The sequence below is a fragment of the Elephas maximus genome, chromosome 12, assembly GCF_024166365.1.
Source record: "Elephas maximus indicus isolate mEleMax1 chromosome 12, mEleMax1 primary haplotype, whole genome shotgun sequence".
Taxonomy (NCBI): domain Eukaryota; kingdom Metazoa; phylum Chordata; class Mammalia; order Proboscidea; family Elephantidae; genus Elephas; species Elephas maximus.
The window spans coordinates 44,791,282-44,818,402 of NC_064830.1; the positions used below are offsets into that span (position 1 = coordinate 44,791,282).

Genomic DNA, 27,121 nt, shown 5'->3' on the forward strand with positions numbered 1-27,121 from the left:
CAATGGCATAACATAGTTCATAAAAATAATGTTCGACATCCTAGTTTTATGAGTAGTGTCTGGGGTCTTAAAAGCTTGTGAGGGGCATTTAAGATACAACTATTGATCTCTGCTCGTATGGAGCAAAAGAGAATGAAGGAAATCAAAGGCTCCAAGAAGAAAGTAGTCCACAGGACTAACAGGCCACATGAACCACGGCTTCATCTAACCTGAGACCAGAAGAACAAATGGTGTCCTACTACTATTACCACGCATTCTGACTAAGAACACAATAGAAGGTCTCAGATGAATGGGAAAAAAATGAAATTCAAATTCCTAAAAAAGGTCAGACATACTGAACTGATAAAGACTAGAGGAACCCCAAGACTATCACCCTAAGATAACCTTTGAACTTGGAACTGAAGCTATTTCTGGAGGTCGCCTTTCAGCCAAATAATAGATTGGCTTAGGAAATAAACAATATCACCTGTGAGTGATGTGCTCCCTTAACAATCAACTATATCAGAGCAAATGGTCCACATTTACCCAGAAGCAAAGATGAGAAGGCAAGGAGGGGAAGGGAAGCTAGTTAAATGGAAACAGAACAAACTGAATGCAAATAATGAAAATGCTGACTGATTGTGAAAACTGTAACCAATATTCCGGAAAAATTTGTACAAAAATTGTTAAATGGGAACTTAATTTACTGTGTAAATTTTCACTTAAAACACAAGAAAGTATTATTTTAAAAAAAAGAAGAAGCAAGAGGCCACGTTGGGAGGCCCATAAGACAAGGAGCTGCCAGCAGCCTCCAGCATGAAGTCAGGATCCTAAGCCCTACAGCTTCCAGGAAGTTAATTCTGCCAACAATGTGAGCTTGGAAGTGAGTTCTTCCCCATTCAAACATCTGGATGAGAATGCAGCCCAGGCAACACTGATTGCAACGTTATGAAGCCCTGAGAAGAGAATCCATCTAAGCCCTGCCTGGATTCCTGACCCACAGAAACTGTGAGATAATAGATGTGTGTTGTTTAAAGCTGAGTTTGGGGTGATATGTTACACAGGAATAGAAAACTAATACACTGCTATTCCTCATCAGTTGCCTTTTACTCAGGTGGGTTTCTGTTACTTGCAACCTTAAGAAGCCAGGGCTTCCAGCTGGCTTGTTCTGGTTCAAACCCCTGCTGAGAATTTGCATTTCCACCTCAAATACTTAATCAGAATCTACATTTAACAAGATCCACAGGTGGATCATGTGTATAATAAGTTTTGAAAACCACTGCTCTGCTAGCGGTGCTCAGAATTGGTCCCTGACCAAGAGCATTAGCATTGCCTGGGAACTTGTTAGAAATGCGAATTCTCAGCAGGGGTTTCAGTCAGAGTGCACCAACTGGAAGCCCTGGAAGAAGCTTGGTTAAGACAGGAGCACCCAGCCTGGACCAGCATTCTTCCAGAGGAGTGGCCTCATCCAGAGTAGCACTGACAGGAGTTGGCAGGGGCTTTAGCCAGCAAATGCTTTGTGGCAGGAGGTCTAACAGACAGTGGCAGCAACTAGCAGGCTAGGACTCCATGGGTACATTTGGGAACTCCTGGAGACTAACAGAAATACTTGGGATAAGGAAGAGAAACATTGTATTGGATAGGTGGGGGCTACTGAGCCAACAGAATTCGTGTATGTGGTTTCATTCGGACTTATCCTGAGTTACTGAATTTGTAAATTTGCATCTTTCACCAACTTTAGAACATTATCATTTTTATTGATACATATTCAAGTTTACTGACTCTTTCCTCTGTCATCTCCATTCTACTGTCAAGTCCATCCAGTAAATCTTTATTTTATTTTATTGTGCTTTAGGAGAAAGTTTACAACGTGAATTAGTTTCTCATTCAAAAATTTATATACAAATTGTTTTGTGACATTGGTTAGAATCCCCAAAATGTGTCAGTACTCTCCTCCTTTCGCTTTCCACCCCTGGTTCCCTGTGTCCATTTGTCCAGTTTTCCTGTCCCTTGCTGCCTTCTCGTCTTTGCTTTTGGGCAGGTGTTGCCCATTTGTCGCGTATATGTTGAACTAAGAAGCACATTCCTTATATATGTTATTGTCTGTTTTAGTCGATTCGGCTGAAAGGTGGACTTTGGGAGTGGCTTCAGTTCTGAGTCAGCAGGGTGTCCGGGGGCCATAGTCTCAGGGGTTTCTCCAGTCTTTGTCAGACCCAGTAAGTCTGGTCTTTTCTTGTAAATTTGAATTTTGTTCTACATTTTTCTCCCACTCTGTCCAGGACCCTCTGTTACGATCCCTGTCAGAGCCATCGGTGGGGGTAGCTGGACACTGTCCAGCTCTTTTGGGCTCAGGCTGGTAGAGGCTGGGGTTCATGTGGTTCATTAGTCCTGTTTTCTTTGTGTCTTTGGTTTTCTTCATTCTTCTTCGCTCCAGATGGGGTGGGACCAATACAGGTATCTTAGATGGCTGCCTGCAAGCTTTTAAGACCGCAGACACTACTCACCAAAGTAGGATGTAGAACATTTTCTTTATCAACTATGTTATGCCAATTTACCTAGCTGCCCCCCAAGACCATGCTCCCCAGACCCAGTATCGTGATCCCTCAAGGTGTCTGGATGTGTCTAGGAAGCTTCTATGAGTTGTGCTGATTTCCCCTATATTGTGTGTTGTCTTTCCCTTCACCAAAGTTAACACTTGTCTACCATCTAGTTAGTGATTTCTCCTCACCACCCCTTCCTTCTCTTGTGACCATCAAAGATTGTTTTTTTCCTGCGTGAAAACCTTTTTCTGCAGTCCTGGAGCGGCTGCTAACCAAAAGGTCAGCAGTTTGAATCCTCCTGCTGCTCCCTGAAAACGCTATGGGGCAGCTCTACCCTGTCTTATAGGGTTACTATGGGTCAGAATCGACTCAGCAGCATTGGGTTTTGGGAAGCATTTTTGGGGGGTTTTTATAATAGTGTTCTCATACAATATTTGTCCTTTTGTGACTTATTTCACTCAGCATAATGCCCTCCGGATTCATCCATGTTGTAAGATGTTTCACAGATTCATCATTATTTTTTATCTTTGCATAGTATTCTATTGTGTGTATGCACTGTAATTTGTTTATCCATTCATCTGTTGATGGGCACTTAGGTCCAGTGAATTTTTCATTTTAGGGATTTTATTTTCCAGTTCCATATTTCTTATGGAAACCCTGCTGGCATAGTGATTAAGAGCTATGGCTACTAACCAAAAGGTCAGCAGTTCAAATACACCATAAGCTCCTTGGAAACCTTATGGGGCAGTTCTACTCTGTCCTATAGGGTCGCTGTGAGTCAGAATTGACTTGATGCAATGGGTTTGGGTTTTTTTTTTCTCTGTTTATTAAAGCTTCTATTATGTACTTTACTTTTTATTGTACTTTAGATGAAGGTTTACAAAGTAAACTAGTTTCTTCTTAAACAATTAATACACATATTGTTTTGTGACATTGGTTGCCAACCCCACAATACGTCAACACTCCTTCTCCACCTTGGGTTCCCCATTACCAGCTTTTCTGTCCCCTCCTTGCCTTCTCGTCTTTGTCCCTTGGCTACTGTGCCCATTTAGTCTCATTTTGTTTTCTGTAAAATCTGTCTAATCTTTGGCTGAAGGGTGAACCTCAGGAGTGAGTTCAATACTGAGCTAAAAGAGTGGGTCTGGGGGCCCCATTTTATTCTTTTTTATAGTGTCTATTTCTCTGCTGATATTTCCTATCTTTTTATTCATTATAAGCATATTTTCTTTTACATCATCGACCATGGTTATAATGTAATACAGGCAGTCCCCTGATTATGAACCAGTTTCACTTCTAAGTCTGTCTTTATGTTGAATCTGTACATAAGTTAGGACAGTTAGGTATGGTTTGTACCTAATGTCAGTCAACTGTTTGTCTTAGTATGCAGTATATAGTGTACATTTCCATGCATAAAAATCATTAAAGAAATACTTCCAGAAGCACTAAAATATCTTTAACATAGTAATACAGTAATAATAATACTGTTTTGATGCCCATCTCAAAGTATTGCCCATTTGTTATTGCAAACTATTGTATATACCTCGAATTTTTAATATAATAGACTTTACAGGAATTGGTTTGTAACTACAGGTTGTATGTAAAACAGATGTTTGTAACCCAAGGACTGCTGGTAAAAATTTCTTTTTAGCTAATTCCAGTATCTGGAATATAGGAGAATATATAGTGAATTCTCCACTGATTCTCTTCTCTCTTAAGAATGGGTTGATTTTTTCAGGTTTGCTTGTTTGTGTTTATTTTTGTATATGAAATAATATTGGATTGCATCTTGGGAATTGCAAATGTTATGTTGTAGAGACTCAGGATTCTACCTGGATCCTGTTATATTCCTTCAAAAAGAGTGCTTATAAATTTTGATTTTAGCAGGCAACTAGTTGGACTCAATTTGCAAACCTGTCATTTGAGGATCTTGCTAACCTGTTCTGGCAACTCAAATATCAGTTCTTTTCTTTTCTTTTTTTCCTAAACCGAGCAGCTTTGAGTTTGTTACACATGGGTGCTATGGAGGATTGAGTGTTTCAGGGATCAGACAGAGATTTGGGGATAGTTTATACATAAAATTGGGGCTTTCCCTGTCTGGCCCTCTTTTATCTTGGACCCTGTCTTTATTTTCCAAAGGCTATGGTTGCCCAAAACTGTCTAGTTCACTCATTGCAGCCTGTGTTCAAGCTAAAAAATAAAAAAATAAGGGCTACCTATCCAGTGACACTTCTTTTGTCCAAGTTTCAACTCCCTCTAGAATCTGTCTGCTTTTGGTAGCTCTCTAGTCAGGTAGTTGATTTTTTAATTTCATTGAGTTTCTAGTTGCTATCTGCAAGAGGGATGGTATGATAGGAGCTTATTCAGTCATTCCCAGAAAGAGAATACAGGAAAATCTGGGATTTCATTTGTGCTTACTGGATAACCCTGAGGACATATAACTTACAAAAATATAATTAAGCCACTTTTATAGGTAAGAAAACAAGTCTCACAGATCCATCTGACTTAAAAACTCATTCTACACCATTCTACCCAAGTCCATTTCGGTGTGGCAGAAATGAGATGGAAACAGGGAGTGAGTTGGCAGGAAAGGGAGGCAAATATAGGCCTAAATGTACAGGTACTTTGGGGCCACAGAGTTGTAACGATGCACTCAAAGCCTTACACGTTGGGTTATTTGAAGGCTTTGTTTCTTTCTTTTTGATTCCTTTTCAGAATTCCAGACATAGCAGCTGAGGTAAGGGGACATTTGCCTGGTGAAGAGCAGAATTTTAGCTGGGTGTTATGACCACTACAGACAAGTTCAGAGAACAAAAAATGTCATAGGCCCTCAGAGGTTGCCTCTTTCAACTCTCTCATTTTAAATATGAGGACATTGAGGCCCCAAAAAGTGAAATGACTTTTCCAAGACTGATCAATCATTTATTGGCTAAGCTGGGGCCAGTGTTCAGATCTCTTTGTATCCAATACTGTCCCTGCCAAACAAGCATAACTGTAGCCCTTGCTCTGTGGCCTGGCCGCACCACTACCACAAAATAGCAACATCCTTTGATGGGTTAGTGTGAGGCATAGATAGTAATTCTCAACCTTTTTTTCATTCCAGAGTACTTGAGAAACATAATATTGCCGCTAAATCGATTCCAACTCATAGTGACCCTTTAGGACAGAGTAGAACTGCCACATAGGGTTTCCAAGGAAGGGCTGGTGGATTTGCACTGCCGACCTTTTGGTTAGCAGGCGAGCTCTTAACCACTGCAAGACCAGGACTCCTGAGAAACATAATTAAAAAGAAAACTGTAGGGATATTTATGCACATATTGTAAAACTATAAAGAAAAGCAAGGTGGCGATTATCTCAATATTCCCTTACTGGTTATTTTTGGGTCATGGTCTATTTTTTTAAGGTAAGTAGTGAATACAGGGGTGTTTGCATTTAAAATTTCATGTTTGTTAGATACCCTCCTCTGAATGTGTGATATGATTCACAATTAAAAAATAAAGATTAAAAAAGACTTTCTCTGAAAAAAAAAACCAAGCCCAGTGCAGTTGAGTTGATTCCAACTCATAGTGACCATTTAGGACAGAGCAGAACTGCCCCATAGAGTTCCCAAGGAGCACCTGGTGAATTCAAACTGCCAACCTTTTGGTTAACAGGCATAGCATTTAACCACTACACCAATAATACATATCCATAAACACCCTAGTAAAGCCCAGTTAACACCATCTCACCAACAACTGGTGTTGATGGATCCCAGATGTGGCATTTACTCCAGGGTCCTCCCCCTGCTCACCACTCAGTCCCCCACAGAACCCACCATAGATGCGAAAGGCATACTCAATCTTCAGGCTGGGGCAGGCCTGCTCACTGAACACAGATGCCATGCCCAGCACATCCTCGAAGGAGAATACACCGTCGTGGGAAAACACTCTGCAGATTCGGTCTCGGAAGGGGTTGACCTGTGGGTGGGAGGAGGAGGGAGAAGACCATCAGTGTTAAGTTCACACCTCTCTGGATCTCTGTCATCCTCAGAAGAACTGCATCCTATTTTGAGATAAACACAAGAGCAACAACCTAAATATCAGAGTAGATGCTGGTTCAATGAGCCAGGCCGCTAGGTGTGATGGGAGGTACCACAGAGGAGGGGCTGTGCTTAAATTAACACCACTCTTCCTTCTAGCCCTACAAGCTGCTATGCTCCCATTCCAAAGGCTCATCTTTTAATGGTTATTATTAACGTCTTTCTTGTTATAAAAATATATAACACAACATTTGCCAATTCAACATTTTTCAGGTGCACAATTTAGTAATACCAGTTTCAGTAATCATATTGTACAGCCATTCCTATTTACCCGTTGCCATTGAGTAGATGCCAACTCAAAGCAACCCCATAGGGCAGAGTAGAACTTCCCCACAGGGTTTCCAAGGAGCTGCTGGTGGATTCGAACCGCCAACATTTTTGTTAGCAGCCAAACACTTAACCACTGTGCCACCAGGGTCCCATCACCCATAATCATTGCCAAATTTCCCATTGCTGTAAACAGAAACCACTTCCTAAACAATGACTCCCCCTTTCCCCTCCCTCCTGCCCCCAGTAACCACTAATCAACTTTGGATTCTTTGTTTTTGTTAGAGGCCGCAGAGTTGGCCCCTGACTCATGGCAACCCCATGTGTTACAGAATAGAGTGGCTCTACAGGGCTTTCTTGGCTGTAATCTTTGCAGCAGCAGTCTGCCAGGCTTTCCTTCTGTGGAGCCACTGGATGGGTTCAAACTGCCAACCTTTAGGTTAGCAGCCAATCACAAATGGCTTGCACCACCCAGGCTCCGATTGTCTCTATAATTTGCCTATTCTTGTTATGTCATGTGAGTGAAACCATACAATATTTGTCCTTTTGTGATTGATTTATTTTACTCGGAAACCCTGGTGGCGTAGCGGTTAAGAGTTACAGCTGCTAACCAAAGGGTCGGCAGTTCGAATCTGCCAGGTGCTCCTTGGAAACTCTATGGGGGCAGTTCTACTCTGTCCTATAGGGTTGCTATGAGTCGGAATCGACTTGACAGCACTGGGTTTGGTTTTTTTCTTTTTTTTAATTTCACTCAGCATGACGTTTTCAAGATTCATCTATGTTGCTTCATACATCAGGACTTTATTTCTCTTTACGGCTGAATAGCAATCCATTGTATGTATGTACCACATTTTGTTTATCAATTTATCTGTTGACAGACATTTATCCAAGGCTCCTTTTTTTAAATCGTGTTATTATTTTATATGGCTATTATTTTCCTCCATTTTATGTAGAAAACTTGTAAAATACAAAAAAAAAAAAAAAATGAGAAACAGGGTAAAAGTGTTTGTAATCCACCCTCCAGGGTTAAGCACTGTCACCGCATCCATGTGGAAGCCAGACAGACCAGGGTTTGAGTCCTGGCTTCACAGTTTACTAATGAGCGACCTTAGACAAATTAATCTCCCAGAGCCTAAGATTTCTAATCTATAAGATTAAAAAAAATAATAATAATTGCCGTGGAGTCAATTCCGACTCACAGCGAACTATACAGGGTGGGATAATAATTATATCTGCCTGATAGGAATGTCATGAAGATTAAACAGGAGACCTTTAAAGTTGCACAAAACGAAAAACCAAACCTGCTTCCATCCAGTCGATTTTGACTTATAGCAACCCTATATGGGACAGAGTAGAACTGCCCCATAGAGTTTCCAAGGAGTGGCTGGTGGATTCGAACTGCTGACCTTTCGGTTAGCAGCCAACACTTAACCCTGCACCATCAGAGCCTCAAAGTTACACCAAACCAAACCAAAACAAACCTGTTGCTTTCGAGTCAATTCCAACTCATAGTGACCCTATAGGACAGAGTAGAACTGCCCCATAGAGTTTCTAAGGAGCTCCTGGTGGACTCAAACTGCCAACCTTTATGGTTAGCAGCTGTAGCACTTAACCACTACACCACCAGCGTTTCCCAAAGTTACACAGTGCCTGATAAATAACACTCAACAAATGGTAGCTATTGGTTGTTACCCAACTACTATATATGATAATCGGCAGAGTGACTTTCATTCTTTCACCAAACTATTTCTCAAATTAGATCCTAAATGAGTAAGAGTCACGTGCTTTTAGAGAGTCTGATTCCCCTACACTAGGTCTTCCAAGGTCCTATGGCATGAGAGGCCCATCTGTGCTGGTGTCATGGTCCTGGGCTTGTCCCTGAGGAAACACTGCAGCTTCTTCACTGCCAGCTCGCTAAGGCTGCCTCACCATTCCTCCATCCACCACCAGGAATGGGCAGGTAGGGTGGGCTGCGGCAGGGAAGTGGGGGAAGATCTCATGAGGAATAAAGAGGAACTGCCCAGAACAAGCATGGAAATTTTTTAAGTATCAAGTTCATTTTTGGCACCCTCCTCTCCCAGTTTCTGTGCCCCAAATCCATTCACAAGGAGCCCTGGTGGCACAATGATTAAGTGCTTGGCTGCCACCCTAAAAGTTGGCAGTTCAAACCCATCCAGTGGCTCCACAGGAGAAAAAGCCTGCAGGCCTGCTCCCACAGAGATCACAGCCTAGAAAACCCTATGGGGCAGTTCTGCTCTGTCATGTGGGGTCACTAGGAGTCAGAATCAACTCAACAGAACCCAACAACCATAACAATCAATTCCTATCTACCAGAAGTCCTTCTCCCCAGTAACTCAGGGGCCCAGCCCTTGCCTTTTCTTACCTCGCTCTGCCTCCTGGGAGACCTCTTCAGATCCCATCTTTGTTCTACTGTCCCATGTTCCAAAATGACCCCTGGCACCTCCCTCACCCCCAGCCAAAATTCACTTTCCTTAGACGAATGTCTGCTAAAAAAGCTACTTGATTCTGAGAATTCACACAGCAGGTGTGAATGGCAAACAGTTCCTCAATCTTCCAAATTAACGATTGCTTGAAGCAAATCTCTGGGTGATTTTTCTAAGCCCCCTTTCCCTGCCAGGTGTCTCTTCAAGGCTCCAGGCTTTGTGCAAACGGGTTAGTTCCAGCTCCTCTGCCTCAGGCAGGCCAAAGCCCTATCACCTCCTTCCTGGGCATTGGAACCCCAGCCCCAAGCACATATATCCCTGCCCATTACTCCTTTGCGCTACCCCAGTTTAGCTCTTGCTTAGCTCTCTGGCCCTGATTTTTCTCTTCGTGTTTGGCAATGAGGATTTCTTTCATGTATTTTGAGCTCAGCTATGTAGAAAAATGTGTGGTTTTATTTTATTCAGTACTCCTACGTATTTGAGGTGGAGGGTAGCATCTGTGTCATCCCAAGTGGCCACATGGTTCTCAAACTTTGGTGAGCATATGAATCAAACACCTGAGGCCGTTGCTACAAATGGAAACCCCAGCTTCCACTCTCAGAGATCCTGATTTACGAGGTCCTGGAATAAAGAGTCCTGGAGTGGCCAGGGTGCAGGAGAATCCAAGCTGCCTTGCTAGAAACTCTCCAAACAAGCCCCTTCTCAGCCTGTTTCTCTATCCTTCCACCTCAAAACCCCCCAGAAATGCTTGGTCTGACTGCTTCAACTTAATGCAGACAAGGGTTACTCTTGTGATGTGTTCCAAGTCACATGTACCCAGCTAAGTGGCTTTGCAGATTACATTACCTAGTTTCAACTAAATTAACTCTCACAAATGGATACTGGCTTAACAAGATTCCTGCAAGAAAACCACAATTGAGGATAATGCTTATAATTGCTAATAATGCAAATGCAAGTGAACAACAAGAAAATGTTAGAGCTGATACCTCTCCTACTCAAAATACAAGTTCTGTTCTATGAGGCAGAAATGACGAGAATCCAGTCATACATACGAGAAGCCTCTGCTTCAGTTCTCCTTTCCTGTGCTCAGACAGGGGCAGGGTGGATCCACAAGCTGACTACCTGAGCACATATCCATGAGATACTAGTCCTTCCTTTTCTGGGACCCTCCCCATTACCTGGCTTTGCTGGCAGTGACAGGGAGGAGGTGGTTGCCAGGAAGTCATAACATTCCCCCTTATGCTGATATTGGAGTACCTGGGTGGTGCAAATGCTCTAGTCCACCCAGAAGTGCCTCGGTAGAAAGGCCTGGCAATATACGTCTAAAAGTACAGCTGTTGAAAACCCTATGGAGCACACTTTCACTCTGACACACACGGGGTCACCATGAGTCAGAATCGACTAGATGGCAAGTAATTTTGTTTTTGTTTTCTTTTTCAGACTGATATCACATGACTGATGCTTACACACACGTACACACATCTTGATTTATATAGATTGGGATGAGGACAGTTGACATGGTAGCAAGAATAGAACATGGAACACAACATGGCGACCACAGATACTGTTGGAAGATGCAGAGAAAATATCATTGAAGATGCAGGGAAACAAGCATTAGAACAGATTTCACACTGAAGGTTTGCTAAATAGTTGAATAAATAGTTGTTAAATTTGTTGTTGTTCGCTGTGGTTGAGTTGATTCTGACTCATGGAAACCCCATGTGTGCAGAGTAGAAATGCTCCATAGGGTGTTCAAGGCTGTGACCTTTCAGAAGTAGATCTCCAGGCCTGTCTTCAGAGGTGCCTCTGGGTGGGCTCGAACTCCCAACCTTTGGGCTAGTATAGTACTTAACCCTCTACTCCACCTAGGGACTTCTCAAGTTGCGAAATTGTTGAATATAAGTACAGACATTCCTAATACGGTTTTCCAAATTCTGTTTCAATAATGAAATACATGAAGAGCCACATTTCTCTGAGCCCCTAAAGGAAGGAGGTAGGATAGACTGAACAGTAAATAGCTTCTTTAATAATGACACCAGTTATGGGAAAAGCTGTCTGAGCGTGACTGTTGATGGAAAGGCTGTTCCGTGATGAAAAGGGAGGGTGAGGGTGGGGAAATGCAGCTCATGGGAAACTAATTGACTGAATAACTCCCTACAGCCCATTGGAATCAAGAAGCTAAATCCAGAAGTACACAGAGTGCTACAGGATGCGTTGATGTGGTTGGTTCATTTCTAGTAAAACTTACACAATGCTTGGTAACAAGATGGGGAGTGGCCATGAAAACTTTTGAATCACATGGAAGTTTGAAAGATCTCTCTCAGCAAATACTTAAAAGAGCCATCAAACCTGAAGAAGACAGGTTTTTCTTTTACAAAAAGACAAGTGTTCCAATTTTGCTAACCTTTTTATGATGACAGGTGGCTGCTGGTAGTTTGCTGCCTAGCAGATATTCACCAAAAGATGAACTCAAATTCATTTGGCTCCTCAAGGCAAAGACAACTCATTTTAACAATGGGTGATAAAGTACCAGCTTTCCCAAAGCAGGTCATGCTTTGGAGAGGATATTTTGAAAACGGGATTTTTGTTGTTGAAAATATATGGTGTCACTTATAAAAGCGCCTTTATCCACACACCAAAAAAACATTAGAAACAGATTTTTCTAACTTCTTTTAAAATCATCCAAAGGAAGAGTGTCAGTAGCTTTTGAGTCCATTTGTCAAAAATGTAAAAAGGCAGTGATTTCCAATTAGCTTGTAAGAGCCACTGACTGACATAAGGGAAGATGGACATTAATTGGATTAATTTCAACAAAAAGCCTTTAATTGGTGGCTGGGATTGAACGTGAGTGCCATGATTTAATACATTCTCCTCCTTGGATCAGCTATGACAGCCATTAAAAGGAAAGTAAACGAGAACCAGGCCTCTGAATCACTGTATCTCAAAGTGTTAAAGCAAGATGTCAAATAATAATGAGGTATATTTAATTGCATTGCTTTTCCTTGCAATATTGCTTGTAATTGTATACAAATAATAAAATAGCGAGACGAAGAAACATTGTCGTATAAAATAAAGGGAAATTTAAAAAGCTAGTTTATGTAGTGTAATCCTTAGCTCATTCTTTAATTTTTTTGTGTGTGTGTGCGTGTTTTATATCATATTGTTGCTCTTAACTGCCATCGAGTCAGCCCAAATTCATGGTGGCCCCATGCAAAACAGAATGAAATGCTAACCAGTCCTGTGCCATCTCCATGACTGGTTGTAGATTGGACCTGTTGTGATCTATAGGGTTTTCACTGGCTGGTTTTCAGAAGTACATTGCCAGGACTTTCTTCCTAGTCCATCTTAGTCTGAAAGCCCCACTGAAATCTGTTCAGCATCATAGCAACATGCAAGCCACCACTGACAGAGGCATGAGGTGCGTTGGCTGGGAATTGAATCTGGGTAATCATATTAGCAAAGGTAGTAAATAAAATACAAAGTTTATAAATGAATATACACATATTTTTTGGTACATGCTCAACATTTTTCTTATTGCTGAGGACGCATGATCAAAAACGTTCTGGAGATCTTTGACCTAGACTAACTCTCTTGGATCATGGATGTGGAAGAACACCTAAGGGGAGGGGAGCAACTCACCCAAGGTCACTCAGCAGGCAAAGGTAGAACCAGGCCTGGGACCCTGGTCCCTTGAGTCTGCCTGGCCCTGCTTCCACTGTGCCAAGTAAATGTCAAGGAGGAAGGTGGTGATGGAGCAAAGCCTGTGATAATTAAAATGTCAAAAACCTTGAAAGTGGGCCCCTCTTAAAATTCCACTTCAATTAAAAAAAAAAAAAAAAAACACACACACAGTGCAAAAACTGAGCCTAGACTGAAGTCAAAGAAGCGGGACTGTCCAGATATCAAGCCACTGGCCCCTGAAGGCCTGTGAGAACTCTGTGGCCAGTCGGCGGAGACTCTGTGTGGGAGAGCTCTGAGCGGGACATGCACAGACGAGGTCGGTAGGAGCCAAAGGTGGAGAAGTGGAAGCCAACATGGAGCCATGAGAAATCAAGGCTTCGGGAGGGTTGAGGAATGAGAGTGCAGAGCAGGGGACATTCTTGAAGGGATAGTAAGGCACACGTTGGACTGCAGAGGTATTGCCAGGTCACCAGAGCTGTGTCTGAACCGTGGAAGCCAAGGTTAGTGGTCCAGTTCTCTGTGAGGTCTAGACTGGGCACCTGCCAGGAAAGTGTCCCAGGCCTGTCTCTGTTCCAACAATGGGCAGCTTCCTTCTCCCTCAGGTTCCCTGCCTGGTCACTTCCCAGAGGGATCCCCCAGGGCAAAGAGCTCCCCTGATAACAAGATGTAGTTTAGCATACATGCAGCCCCACAAAGGGGGCAATGATCGTGCTGGGGGGAGCATTTCTCAGGGCCCAGGAGGTGCTACCTCAGTGCCTCTCCCTGCTCTCCACCAGTGCTAAGTGCCAGCTGAGCCTGTGTCCTTGGGGTCCAGCCCAGCCCCAGGGCAGACAGAAGAGCAGCTGGGAAGGGGCAGGAAAGGAACAAGTCTCATTAGTGATCACAGTTTCAATTTTCTGTCTTCCAGTTTTTTGTTGCTGTAATTTTTACAGCCTGAAATCTGAACCATTTACATTTTGAGATTTAACCAGAGATTTATGTTCTGCATTAAATTTCGTGCTCATTTAGAAGTCTTCAATCCTCAGGAGGAAGAAGAAAATGACAGTTGACGAAGCAGGGCTTCCATTTCAAGACTAACATGTACCTAGCTTGAAGGCGCTCTGAACAGGGGGGATATAAACATGTCACTACAGAAATTTACACAGGTAACTCAGTAGTGCAATCTCCATCTATGCACCATGAAACTGAAGAAGATGAAAATAAACCCCAAATGCTAGAGGTTTTTTTTGGAAGCAGAGACTACAGTTTGTTGACAATAAAAAGACTGCAGCTCTTGCCAAAAAATGGTGTTTTTTTAAAAGATCTTCTCAAAGTTATTGAACAAGAGATTTGATTTGAAGATGAAAAAGGAGAAATATTTGGACTTAGCTTAAAAATATCTCCTCAACATTTCTCCAACTAGAGCATAGTCAAAAAGAGTTTTATACAGTTGCTGGAAAAAACCCACACAAAAATACACTACTGACTCAATGATGGCATCATTGGTGTATTTCAATTAAAAATCTCCTTTTAAAAAAAAAAAGATCAAATGGTATTATTTCATTTAAAATTTCTCATTGCTAATCAAATGTTCTTAATGCTTAGTGTTTGTTGTTTTGGAACGATATTTTTGTTCATTATATCTGCCACCGATTCTTATTAAAATAATATGCTTAACGTTTACCTGTTTAAATATTTTAAACAGATTTAAAGGAGCGTCAGTCAAGGAAGAGACTGGGCAGTGGTGTCTGCTGGGATGGGTGCACAAAAGGCCAGCCCCCTTCTGGGTCTGGAGTGGAGGCCCTGGGTCACCTGGAGCAGAGGTGCTGCTTGCGCACGGTAGGTGAGCAGACCCCCATGTCCTGGGAGAAGGGTGTAGAAGAGATTCATATTCATGGATTTGACAGCTCAATATTATTTAAGATGTATGATTATTCCCAAAGTGATCCATAGAGTTAATGAAATTGTAATTAAAGCCTTTGAGCAGATGTTTTTATGGAAATTAACAAGCTGATTCTAACATGTATGCAGAAATGCAAAGGGCCAAGAGTAGCCATGGCAATCCTAAAGAAGACAAAGAAGGCTAAAAGACTTGTACTAACAGATATCAAGATCTATGCTAAAGCTTTGGTAATTAATACGGTGTGGTACTGATGCAAGGATAGACGAACAGGTCAATGGACATAATAGCGATTCCAGAAACAGAACTGCACATATATGGCCACTTGAGTCATGATAAAGATAACACTGTAATGCAGTGAGCAGAAGAGGACCTTTTCAGTAAATGGTGTTGGATTTAGCGTATATGTATAAAAAAAAATACGAGGGGGAAAATGAATCTTGATTCCTACCTCATAAAAACAAAACCCTGTTACCATAGAGTCTATTTGACTCATGATGACCCCATGTGTTACAGAGTAGAACTGAGCTACATAGGGTTTTCTTGGCTGTAATCTTTATGAAAGCAGATTGGCAGGTGGATTTGAACCCTCAACCTTTATGTTAGTAGTCAAGCACAAACTGTTTGCACCACCCAGGGACACTTTCCTACCTCACATCATACACAAAATCAATCCCAGATAGATCATAGATCTAATGTGGAGGACTAATAACAAAACTTTTAGAAGAAAACATAGGGGAATATCTTCATGATCTCAGGGCAAAAATTCATTAACAATATGCAAAAAGCATAACCGTAAAGGAAAAAAAAAATCATAAGCTGTACTACATTAAAATTAAAAACTTATGCTGTTGAAGGAGTGCTTGGGTGGTACAAGCTGTTAATGATTGGGTGCTAACCCAAAGGTTGGAAGTTCAAGTCCACACAGAGGTGCCTCAGAAGAAGGATCTGGTGAGCTATTTCTGAAAAATCAGCCATTGAAAACCCTATGGAGCATAGTTACACTCTGACACACATGGGGCAGCGCTTAGTCAGAACTGACTCAAGAGTGACTGGTTTTTGTTTTATTTTGTTTTTATGCTGTTCAAAAGACATTGTTAAGAGAGTAAAAAGGCAAGCCACAATAACCAGGATGTACTTAAACAGATGAATAGATAAACAAATACTGGTGCCTCCATACAATGGAATACTGCTCAGCATTAAAAAGAAACAGACTATTGCTTCATGCAACAACCTGGATGAATCTTAAATGCATTTTTCTAAGTGAAAGAAGCCAGACTCAAAAGGCTACATATTGTATGAGTCCATTTACATGACATTCTGGGACAGAAAACTGATCAGTGATTACCCACTGTTGGGGGAAGAAGGAGCTGTCTACAAAGGAGCCACACAAGGAAATTTTTAGGGGGATGGAACTGTTCTGTATGATGGTACTATGGGTCTGTGCCTCCATGCATTTCTCAAAACCCACAGAACTACACACCACAAAGAGTGAACTTTACTGGATACAAATTAAAACAAACAAACAAACACGCAGGGTGCTAGGAAGCCCAGGATGAAATGCAGCCAGTGACAAACGAAACTGTTTCATAAACATATGCCAGAACCTCGCTGAAAGGGGTAGGGAAAAGAGGAACTGACCAATATGACCAAGTAACTTTGGAAAATAGCATTTTGACTGGATACTGTTAAATCTAAAGAAAAAATAAATATAAATAAACACTGTGATCTAGTTGGTAAATTTATTTCTCACAGGGGTATGGGCTAGCAATTCTGAAACTATGTGTATAGTAGGTTTTAAGAAATAGGTAAATAAACAGTAGAGAATAGGAGCCAGGTTTCTCAATGTCATAGAAAGAAATTACAAGTAATCAAGGGGAAGAAGCTAAAGAAGCCCTGTGGTGCTGGATTAAAGCCAGAAAAATCTTAAAAGCAAACAGAAGAGAGTAAAAAACACATACTTACAGGGGAAGAAAGATAAAAATAACACTAGGTTTCTCATCAAAAACTAAGCAAGCCAGAAGACAATGGAGCAAATATCTTTAACTCTCTGAAAGAAAAAAAAAAAAAAAAAGAGGGAGGGCTAGCATCCTTAATTTTATACCCAGCAAAATAGCTTTCAACCATGAAGGCAAAATACTTTTTTTTTTTTTTTTTGACAAACAAAAGCTGAAAGAATTCATCAGCATAAGACCAGAGCTGTAACAATTATTGAAGGCCTTTAATCAGAAGGAAAATAATATCAGAAGGGAACTTCAATCTATACAAAGTAGTGAAGAACAACAGAAATGGTAATCATGTAAGTATGAGACCTTTTTTCTCATTTTAATATCATTTTTGAAAACACAAATCCACTGTTACAGTTGGAGATTTCAACATCCCTGTATCAATAATTGACAGAGCAAGTAGGCAAAAATATTAAGGATATAAAAGACTTGAATAGGCTGTCAACCAACCCAACTCATATGCTACAGAAAACTTCACCCAACATGGAAGATACACATTGTTTTCAGGTGCCATGAAACATTTACCTAGGTAGACCATATTCTGGATTATAAAACAAGTCTCAATAAATGTAAGAGCATTTAAGTCATACAAAAATTAAATTAGAAATTAATAATAAAAAGACATCTTGAAAATCCCTGAAGTCAAATAAATCACATAGGAGATTAGAAAATATTTTGAGCTGAATGAAAATGAAAACACAACATACTGAAATTTGTATTCTGAAAAAAAACCAATGTATATGAGGACATTAACAGCATTAAGTGCTTGTATTAGAAAAGAAGAAAGGTCTTAAAAATGTATTTAAATGGAAAAAAGAACAAGGTCCTTTACCCATGAGGGAAAAGAGAGAGCCCAGAATTCCAGGTCTATCAGCTGGTGGATAGTGGAGCCCATTCTACCCTGTGCTCCTGGGCTTCTTGTACCCTGGGAAGTGAGTGCCCAGGAGGAAATGATAGAGCTTGTCAGCAGTGGTTTGGAACTCACAGGTGGATGGAGCTGCTGGGCTGAATTGAGAACAAATGAGGGGGATTGTCTTTTCCCAAAGAGCCCCTGGAGCCTATGCAGGATAGGGTGTAGTAGGGGGTCTTACTGCTACAAAAACTCATGTGGCATCAAGAAAATAAGCAGTAGATGACTAGCCACACTCCCAGGCTGCCTTGCCTCGTGGGAAAGAACTGAGACTTTCTTTGAACTAGCTAAGCCTCTGGGGTTCTGGGAATATTTAAGGGAGACAGAAGCTCAAGGGGGAGATACTGGGCTTCTTGCTTTGAAAGTCTGTGGTGTTGGATAAAAGTAATTGGAAAAATGAAAAGGGTGTGACTATTTGTTCTCCAAGTTCGAGGGGCCTTTCACAAGGGTTTCTAAAAGCTTATGCAACACCAATATGTTAAAGTAACATCTACAAAGGCAGAATTTGCTCTGGATGAAGAGGGAAAGAAAGGTCAGAGTCCTGATGTGTTGGCTTCTCCCTTATTCCCCCTGGAACCCTATAGGGTACCCTGGAACACAGTTTGAAAACCATTTCACTATCCCACTATTTTCTTGGGGACAATATTATTAGGTCTCTGGGTTTCGCACCTAGCATAGCTCCTCCCACAGAGTTAATGCCCCATCCATGTTTTTGGAATAGGAATGCTTGAGAGAGTGAACCTATAAAATGGGGTAATAATGTTCACTTCGCAGGCTGATTTCAAGATGCAACAATAGTAAAACAGGGGAGGGGCTTGGCACTGGCTGTGTTCCTAACTGGTAGCTAGATCTGAATTGGTGTCAACAGAGGATTCTCAGAACCTGCCATCCCTGCAGCCCTTCCATTCCTAATTTTAATTGTCTGAAGAATTAGGTCTGTTGGAGTTAGCACATGGTTCTCTTTGCCCTCTTTTCCCTGGCTGCAGGCCGTCCACGGACAGATCATTCTACTAAAACCTCTAGAAGAAAATCTTAGGCTTGTCCTAGCGAGCCCTCAGGCAAGAGCTTAGGGTAGAAGGCACTGCACTGGGTAATGCTTGTGCGGGAAACTCAAGAGACCAGAGCCCGTGGTTTAGCCTTGGCCTTTCTCCTCCATCCTGTTGCCCCTCCTCCCCCCACCTCAACATTCTTTCTTTCCTCTATGTAGCTCAGTCCTTCCTGGTTCCTACCTGTCCCCAAGCACCGTCAGAAGCCTTGTGGCTCTGTTTGCTCTGCTATAGATGCCCCTGGACGGAAGGCTACTCTTCTTTCAACCTCATTGCCCAGAAGAAGTTTGGAGTTCTAGGTCTGAACGGAAGTCACCCTTCAGCACTAAAGTGACTCTACCAGAAGGTGGCAGTGTTGGGTTGGAGTGGTTCAGTCAGTTCACACGCCACCACGAGTGAGCACCTACTGTGTGCATGGCTTTGGGTTATGCCACTCCTATCACTCAGGCAGGTGGCAAGACAGATACTACCACTCTGTTTTACAAAGAGAAGAAACTAAAGGCTGGAAAAGGAAAGTGACCTGCCAAATGAAGGTCAGCTAGTGTCTCAGCCTGAACTCAAAGTCCCAGTCCAATGCTTTTTCTACAGTGCTACTCTTGATTCCATCAGGTATTTAATTTTTTTTTTTTGAGGAAAAATTTTTCAGAATCTTATTCCCATCCACAGATCATGCAGGGTTTGAGGCATTACCCTGATTGCCATGCCCCGGCCAGCTGGCATTGCTCCTAGAACAAGCCGTCAGGGATGGAAGATGTGGCTCCCTCGGCTGGGGATGAAAGAAACACAGTTCATAATCTGAACTGCAAGTCCTTGTTAAACGAGCTGCCGTCAAGTTGACCCTGACTCATGGTGACCCCATGTGTGTCACAGAAGAACTGTGCTCCACAGTTTGCAAGGGCGGAGTTTTTGGAAGTAAATTGCCAGGCCTTTCTTCTGAGGTGCCTGTGGGTAGACTCAAACCTCCAACCTTTTGGTTAGCAGTCAAGTGCATTAATGGTTTGCACCACCCAGGATGCCCTAAGTCCTTGTAGCAAATGTATAAGGGTGAGTTACTGTGTGCCAGGCACTGAACTAGGTCCCAGAGCCAAAATGATAGAGATGCCATCTCTGCTGTCAACGGGGCTCAGCCTTGGCACCCTTCAAAAACAAGCAGATTAGAAGTGTCTAATCAAGTACAAGCAAAGTGTGATGACAAAAGAGCCAGAGCAGGATGGTGTGTGCTGGGAGGTGGGACTGACAAAGGGCCCAGGAAGAGGAACCCGGGGCAGCCGGAGGGCAGAGATGAGAGCAGCAGTCCAGCCAGATGGGGAGGGGCTCCGGGAGACACTGAGGGCAGGGGAGGAGGGACACAACATTCTTCCTGTGTGCCTCCAGCTGCTCCTCACTTCCCAGGCTGCCCTGGTCTCACCCGGATGGATAAAAACAGTAAGGAGAGGAGGGCAACAGTGGGGTTTAACTGGACGCTGAAGCCTCTTTAAGCCCCAGACTGCTCTGTGTGGATCCTCCCCAGGCAGAGGGAACCCCGCAATTTCAGGGGAGCTGGGACGGTGAGCCTGGGTGAGAAATTCACTTAGGTGAATACACTCCCTCTGTCAGCCAGGCACCTGTGCATTCTTCCTGCCAGCTGTTTATAAGAAACAGTCTGTATGTTTTAGACATTCAGCCTTCCTGAAGTCTAAAAACAGAGAGGCCCGTATGAGAGCTGTCTCCTAGTGACAGATGGGCTGGCGGGGACTGGCTGAGGATGTGTCCTGCCGGCAGCTGGAGGCAGGCTGCTAATGGAACAAATACGGGAGAAAGGCTGTAAAAATGTTAAATATTATTAAACAGCTATGGGGCCACGTGGCCCGGAACCTGGCTCAGACCCACTAGGCCAGCCTCTCCCCAGATCCCAGGCCCACAGAGACCTGCTACTGCCCTGAGGAACCTTCCAGAAGGAGCCATCTGCCCTGGCACCCTCTGCCAGGTGGCGCTCAGGACGCTGCAGGCCCCAGGGGCTTGGCATGGTATTGCGGGAGTGGGAGGAGCAGAGGCTCTGGAGTCAGACCAACTCTTAAAAAATGTGTAATAACTCTTCATTTAGTGTCTACAAGATTTGGTATCTTGGAGCTTTTGACCAGATTTATACATTCTCAATTTTTCAATAGTGCAACTTATGTAAGCAAATAAGACAAAAAAGAAAAGGAAACAAAAAGACCAGTTGTCTCTTCACTTGTTTAAAAATATCTATTACAGGCAAAACAAAACTTATCCGTATGGTAGATAAAATGTTTATTTACATGTGTACATTACCATTTTTAACAGCTTGAGATAAATTCTACAATGTCTCACGATACATTAGAAATACTTAAGTTACTGGGTGACAAACATAGCAACAAACTGTGTGACCTTGAGCAGATTGCTGAGCCTCTCTGTGTTTTTGCATCTGTAAAATGGCGGAATTATCCCTTCCATTTTGCAAATTCTTGCCAGAATGCAGACGACCAACCTGAAACATTTTTTGCATGCAGACACCTCACAAAGCCTCCTACTCTGCGCTCCAGCTCTCCAAACCCCTATGCCCCGCTCTGCTGAGTTGGCCGCCCCCAACCCAAGAGTGGTCCACACTCTTCTCACCTCTCCTTCTGTCCTCTCTCATTGCTCACAGTTAATTCCACCTGTGACAACTCTCTCTTCTACAGAGCTCCTTTCAGTTTGGCCCCCTGCTGAGAATTTGCATTTCCACCCCAGATATACTGAATCAGAATCTACGTTTTAACAAGACTCTTATGTATACATAACTATCACCTAGGGATCCGTAAGAATCACCTGGGGATCTTGTTAAAATGTAGATTCTGGTTCAGTATTTCTGGGGGTGGGAATGCAAATTCTTAGCAGAGGGTAGAGTTGAAATGAACTGGTTCAAACCCCTGCTACAAACTTGTCCTCTAACTGTCTTCCCTCTTCCAATTTCTGCCAGATTTATTTAGGAAGTGTTTCCATTCACTGCCCCATCCCTCCTGATGAAAACCACTTCTCCCTAATCACCAAATAAACTGCTATCATTGAAGGATGACTCTCTAGTTCTATTGTATAGCTTTGCCATTTGATCAAATTACTATATAATGAGAACAAAATTGGCATCGACAACCCAAAGTAATTGGCTTCTGAGGAGGGTGGGTGGTGCGAGTGGGACTACCACTCTGCTCTGATGAGCCGGGCTAGGGAGGTGCTGCTCTGCCCAGTGGAGGAAGGAGAGTCGGGGCCCCAGAGGTGCTCCAGGAGGTAGAGGGTGGGGAGGACAGATGGGAAAAGGGAGAGGAGAAGAGGTGATGGATACAAAGGGTCCAAGAGGGGACCATTCCCGGGACCCACCTCGCCCCCCTCCAACCTTCAGAAATGCCTACAAAAATTCATTCAGTGCTTGGCATGAGTGGACTTTTTTGTGGAACATCATGAAGAGGCTGAATGCTTAGTTCGGGTAAATGTGACATGACTCACACATGCAGGAGATGCAGGCAGAAGGGATCAGGAAAACATAGGAGCCCCTCTTCCCTTTCCTTACTATACCTCCCCCCCGCCTCAAAAAAAGGATAAGAGAATGGGGGAGGGCTCTGTGCTCTCGAAGGCTGCAGAATTGGAGGGAAGGTGGTTCACAGCAATTTCATCTTGGATTTTCAGGGCAGGAGGACTCCCAGAAGGCATTAGGGCTCTGCTAGACCCTGGTGGTGCAAACAGTTAACACATTCAGCTGCTAACCAAAAGGTTGGAGTTTCAAGTCCACCCAGAGGCACCTTGGTGATCTACTTTTGAAAAATCAGCCACTGAAGACTCATGGAGCACAGTTCTACTCTGACACACATGGGGTTGCGGGAGTTGGAATCAACACAACGGGCAACTTTTTTTGTTTAATATTGCAGTAGGATTGTTTTCTCTATTTTAATGCTGTTGCGGGTAGAGTCAACTCTTATAGCTCCGGCCAGTAACCTAACAACAGTTTATACATTTTTTTTTCATGGAAAATGCAAACAGAGCTCTAAAGAGCCAATATAAAAACCCCTTAAAACACAATCTGTCCCTGAACTTTAAAGGCAGTTAGTACAAAGCAGAAGATGGTTACAAACGTGATGAGGTCACGACAACACCAGACAGGGCACCTGACAGCTTAGAAAACTGCTCAGAAAGTTGCCTGCCCTGCTTCTCATGAGAGCAGGCTGGGCTTGGCCTCAAGGGGCAGGGCCACTCTTTACCCTGACCCTCTGGTTCCTGCTTGTTGTTTACAAGTGGCCTTCCTGTTTGTAACCAGTCAGAGGTCCTCACAGCTCTTTGGGGACACTGCCCCAGGGTACCCTGGGAACCATGTTCCCACTGAGAACTCCATAGGATGTATATTTTCGGATCAAGACACAATTTCTCTTTTATCAACATCTAAGTGAGAACAGTTCTTTTACTTTGCCCTTCTTTTTGAATCAACTGATATAAACTGAGTCGGGCTCACAGTACAGCCCTCCATCACTGACAGCTGGTACTCTCTCTCTGATACCCAGTGAATCTTAGGTGTGGCCTCTGAAACACCAGAAAATCCAAACCTAAGCAACTCACAGGTACTTTGTTGTTTCAGTCCCTGACAAGCTGGATAACTGGGTTTTTCAAACCTCCTATTCTTCTCTTTTGCCTTCTTCCTGGACACATTGCCCCAACCCCAGCAGGCTACACTTGACTGTTCAGGGCTGGCAGCAGACCCCACCCTTGGCCCAGCCATCCACCCATGATTCATCATTACCCAGGCATTTGCTAAGCACCTACTCTGGGCCCAGTACCTCTAGGCACCACACCTATTCATACTTTCCCTAGGTCCCCAAGGGGACAGAAAGGAGGGAAAGAAATTGATACTTATCAAACACTTAATGTGTATTAGGTGCTGTGTCAGCCACACTCACACATATTATTACATTTATTTCTTACAACAACCCAGATGGTAGATACAGGTGTGTCCATTTTATATTGTTGTTGTTGTTAGGTGCCGTCGGGTCGGTTCCAACTCATAGCCACCCTATGCACAACAGAACGAAACACTGCCCGGTCCTGCACCATCCTTACAATCGTTGTTATGCTTGAGCTCATTGTTGCAGCCACTGTGTCAATCCACCTCATTGAGGGTCTTCCTCTTTTCCGCTGACCCTGTACTCTGCCAAGCATGATGTCCTTCTCCAGGGACTCATCCCTCCTGACAACACATCCAAAATATGTAAGACGCAGTCTCGCCATCCTTGCTTCTAAGGAGCATTCTGGCTGCACTTCTTCCAAGACAGATTTGTTTGTTCTTTTGGCAGTCCATGGGCTATTCAATTTTCTTCACCAACACCACAATTCAAAGGCATCAATTCTTCTTTGGTCTTCCTTATTCATTGTCCAGCTTTCACATGCATATGATGTGATTGAAAATACCATGGCTTGGGTCAGGCCCACCTTAGTCTTCAAGATGACATCTTTGCTCTTCAACACTTTGAAGAGGTCCTTTGCAGCAGATTTGTTCAGTGCGATGCGTCTTTTGATTTCTTGACTGCTGCTTGCATGGCTGTTGAATGTGGATCCAAGTAAAATGAAATCCTTGACAACTTCAATCTTTTCTCCGTTTATCATGCTGTTGCTCATTGGTCCAGTTGTGAGGATTTTTGTTTTCTTTATGTTGAGATGTAATCCATACTGAAGGCTGTGGTCTTTGATCTTCATCAGTAAGTGCTTCAAGTCCTCTTCACTTTCAGCAAGCAAGGTTGTGTCATCTGCATAACACAGGTTGTTAATGAGTCTTCCTCCAATCCTGATGCCCCATTCTTCTTCATATAGTCCAGCTTCTCGGATTATTTCCTCACCATACAGATTGAATAGGTATGGTGAAAGAATACAACCCTGATGCACACCTTTCCTGACTTTAAACCAATCAGTATTCCCTTGTTCTGTCCCAACAACTGCCCCTTGATCTATGTAAAGGTTCCTCATGAGCACAGTTAAGTGTTCTGGAATTCCCATTCTTCACAGTGTTATCCATAGTTTGTTATGATCCACACAGTCAAATGCTTTTGCATAGTCAATAAAACACAGGTAGACATCCTCCTGGTATTCTCTGCTTTTAGCCAGGATCCATCTGACATCAGCAATGATATCCCTGGTTCCATGTCCTCTTCTGAAATGGGCCTGAATTTCTGGCAGTTCCCTGTCGAAATACTGCTGCAGCCGTTTTTGAATGATCTTCAGCAGAATTTTGATTGCGTGTGATATTAATGATATTGTTCTATAATTTCCACATTTGGTTGGATCACCTTTCTTGGGAATAGGCATAAAAATGGATCTCTTCTAGTCAGTTGGCCAGGAAGCTGTCTTCCATGTTTCTTGGCATAGACGAGTGAGCACCTCCAGCGCTGCATCTGTTTGTTGAGACATCACAATTGATAGTCCATTGATTCCTTGAGCCTTGTTTTTCGCCAATGCCTTCAGAGCACCTTGGACTTCTTCCTTCAGTACCATCGGTTCCTGATCATATGCCACCTCTTGAAATGGTTGAATATCGACTAATTCTTTTTGGTATAATGACTGTGTATATTCCTTCCATCTTCTTTTGATGCTTCCTGCGTCGTTTAATATTTTCCCCATGGAATCCTTCACTATTGCAACTCGAGGCTTGAATTTTTTCTTCAGTTCTTTCAGCTTGAGAAACACCGAGCGTGTTCTTCCCTTTTGGTTTCCACCTCCAGCTCTTTGCACATGTCATTATAATACTTTATTTTGTCTTCTCGAGAGGCCCTTTGAAATCTTCTGTTCAGTTTTTTTCTTCGTCAAGTCTTCCTTTTGCTTTAGCTGCTCGACACTCAAGAGCAAGTTTCAGAGTCTCCTCTGACATCCACCTTGGTCTTTTCTTTCTTTCCTGTCTTTTCAGTGACCTCTTGCTTTCTTCATGGTTGATGTCCTTGATGTCATTCCACAACTCATCTGGTCTTCGGTCACTAGTGTTCAATGCATCAAATCTCTTCCTGAGATGGTCTCTAAATTCAGGAGGGATATACTCAAGGTCTTATTTTGGCTCTCGTGGACTTGCTCTGATTTTCTTCAGTTTCAGCTTGAACTTGCATATGAGCAATTGATGGTCTGTTCCACAGTTGGCCCCTGGACTTGTTCTGACTGATGGTATTGAGCTTTTCCATCCTCTCTTTCCACAGATGTAGTCAATTTGATTTCCGTGTGTTCCATCTGGCAAGGTCCATGTGTATAGTAGCCGTTTGTTTTGGTGAAAGAAGGTATTTGCAATGAAGAAGTCGTTGGTCTTGCAAAATTCTATCTTTTGATCTCCAGCATTGTTTCTATCACCAAGGCCACAGTTTCCAACTACTGATCCTTCTTCTTTGTTTCCAACTTTTGCATTCCAATCGCCAGTAATTATCAATGCATCTTGATTGCATGTTCAATCAATTTCAGACTGCAGCAGCTGATAAAAATCTTCTATTTCTTCATCTTTGGCCCTAGTGGTTGGTGTGTAAATTTGAATAATAGTCGTATTAACTGGTCTTCCTTGTAGGCGTATGAATATTATCCTATCACTGACAGCATTGTACTTCAAGATAGATTTTGAAACGTTCTTTTTGACGATGAATGCAACACCATTCCTCTTTGAGTTGTCATTCCCAGTATAGTAGGCTATATGATTGTCTGATTCAAAATGGCCAATACCAGTCCATTTCAGCTCACTAATGCCTAGGATATCGATGTTTATGCATTCCATTTCATTTTTGACTGTTTCCAATTTTCCTAGATTCATACTCCGTACATTCCAGGTTCCGATTATTAACGGATGTTTGCAGCTGTTTCTTCTCATTTTGAGTCATGCCACATCAGCAAATGAAGGTCCCGAAAGCTTTACTCCATCCACGTCATTAAGGTCAACTCTACTTTGAGGAGGCAGGTCTTCCCCAGTCATCTTTTGAGTGCCTTCCAACCTAGGGGGCTCATCTTCCAGCACTATATCAGACAATGTTCTCCTGCTATTCATAAGGTTTTCACTGGCTAATGCTTTTCAGAAGTAGACTGCCGGGTCCTTCTTCCTAGTCTGTCTTAGTCTGGAAGCTCAGCTGAAACCTGTCCTCCATGAGTGACCCTGCTGGTATCTGAATACCGGTGGCATAGCTTCCAGCATCACAGCAACACACAAGTCCCCACAGTATGACAAACTGACAGACACATGGGGGTCCATTTTATAGATTAAGAAAACAAAGGAGCAGAGAGATTAAGTCATGTAGCCAAATATAAGAGGACCCTGTAGAGGG

At 42.8% G+C, this 27,121-nt stretch overlaps 1 protein-coding gene across 1 annotated transcript in view; it reads right to left on the reverse strand.

Moving 5' to 3' along the window:
* CIB4 (calcium and integrin binding family member 4) overlaps positions 1 to 27,121 on the reverse strand; it is a 76,550-nt gene that overhangs the window by 18,249 nt on the left and 31,180 nt on the right. The window contains exon 4 of the mRNA XM_049904007.1: positions 6,331 to 6,472. Within this exon, the coding sequence (XP_049759964.1) occupies positions 6,331 to 6,472 (142 nt within the window). The remainder of the gene's footprint in view (positions 1 to 6,330; positions 6,473 to 27,121) is intronic.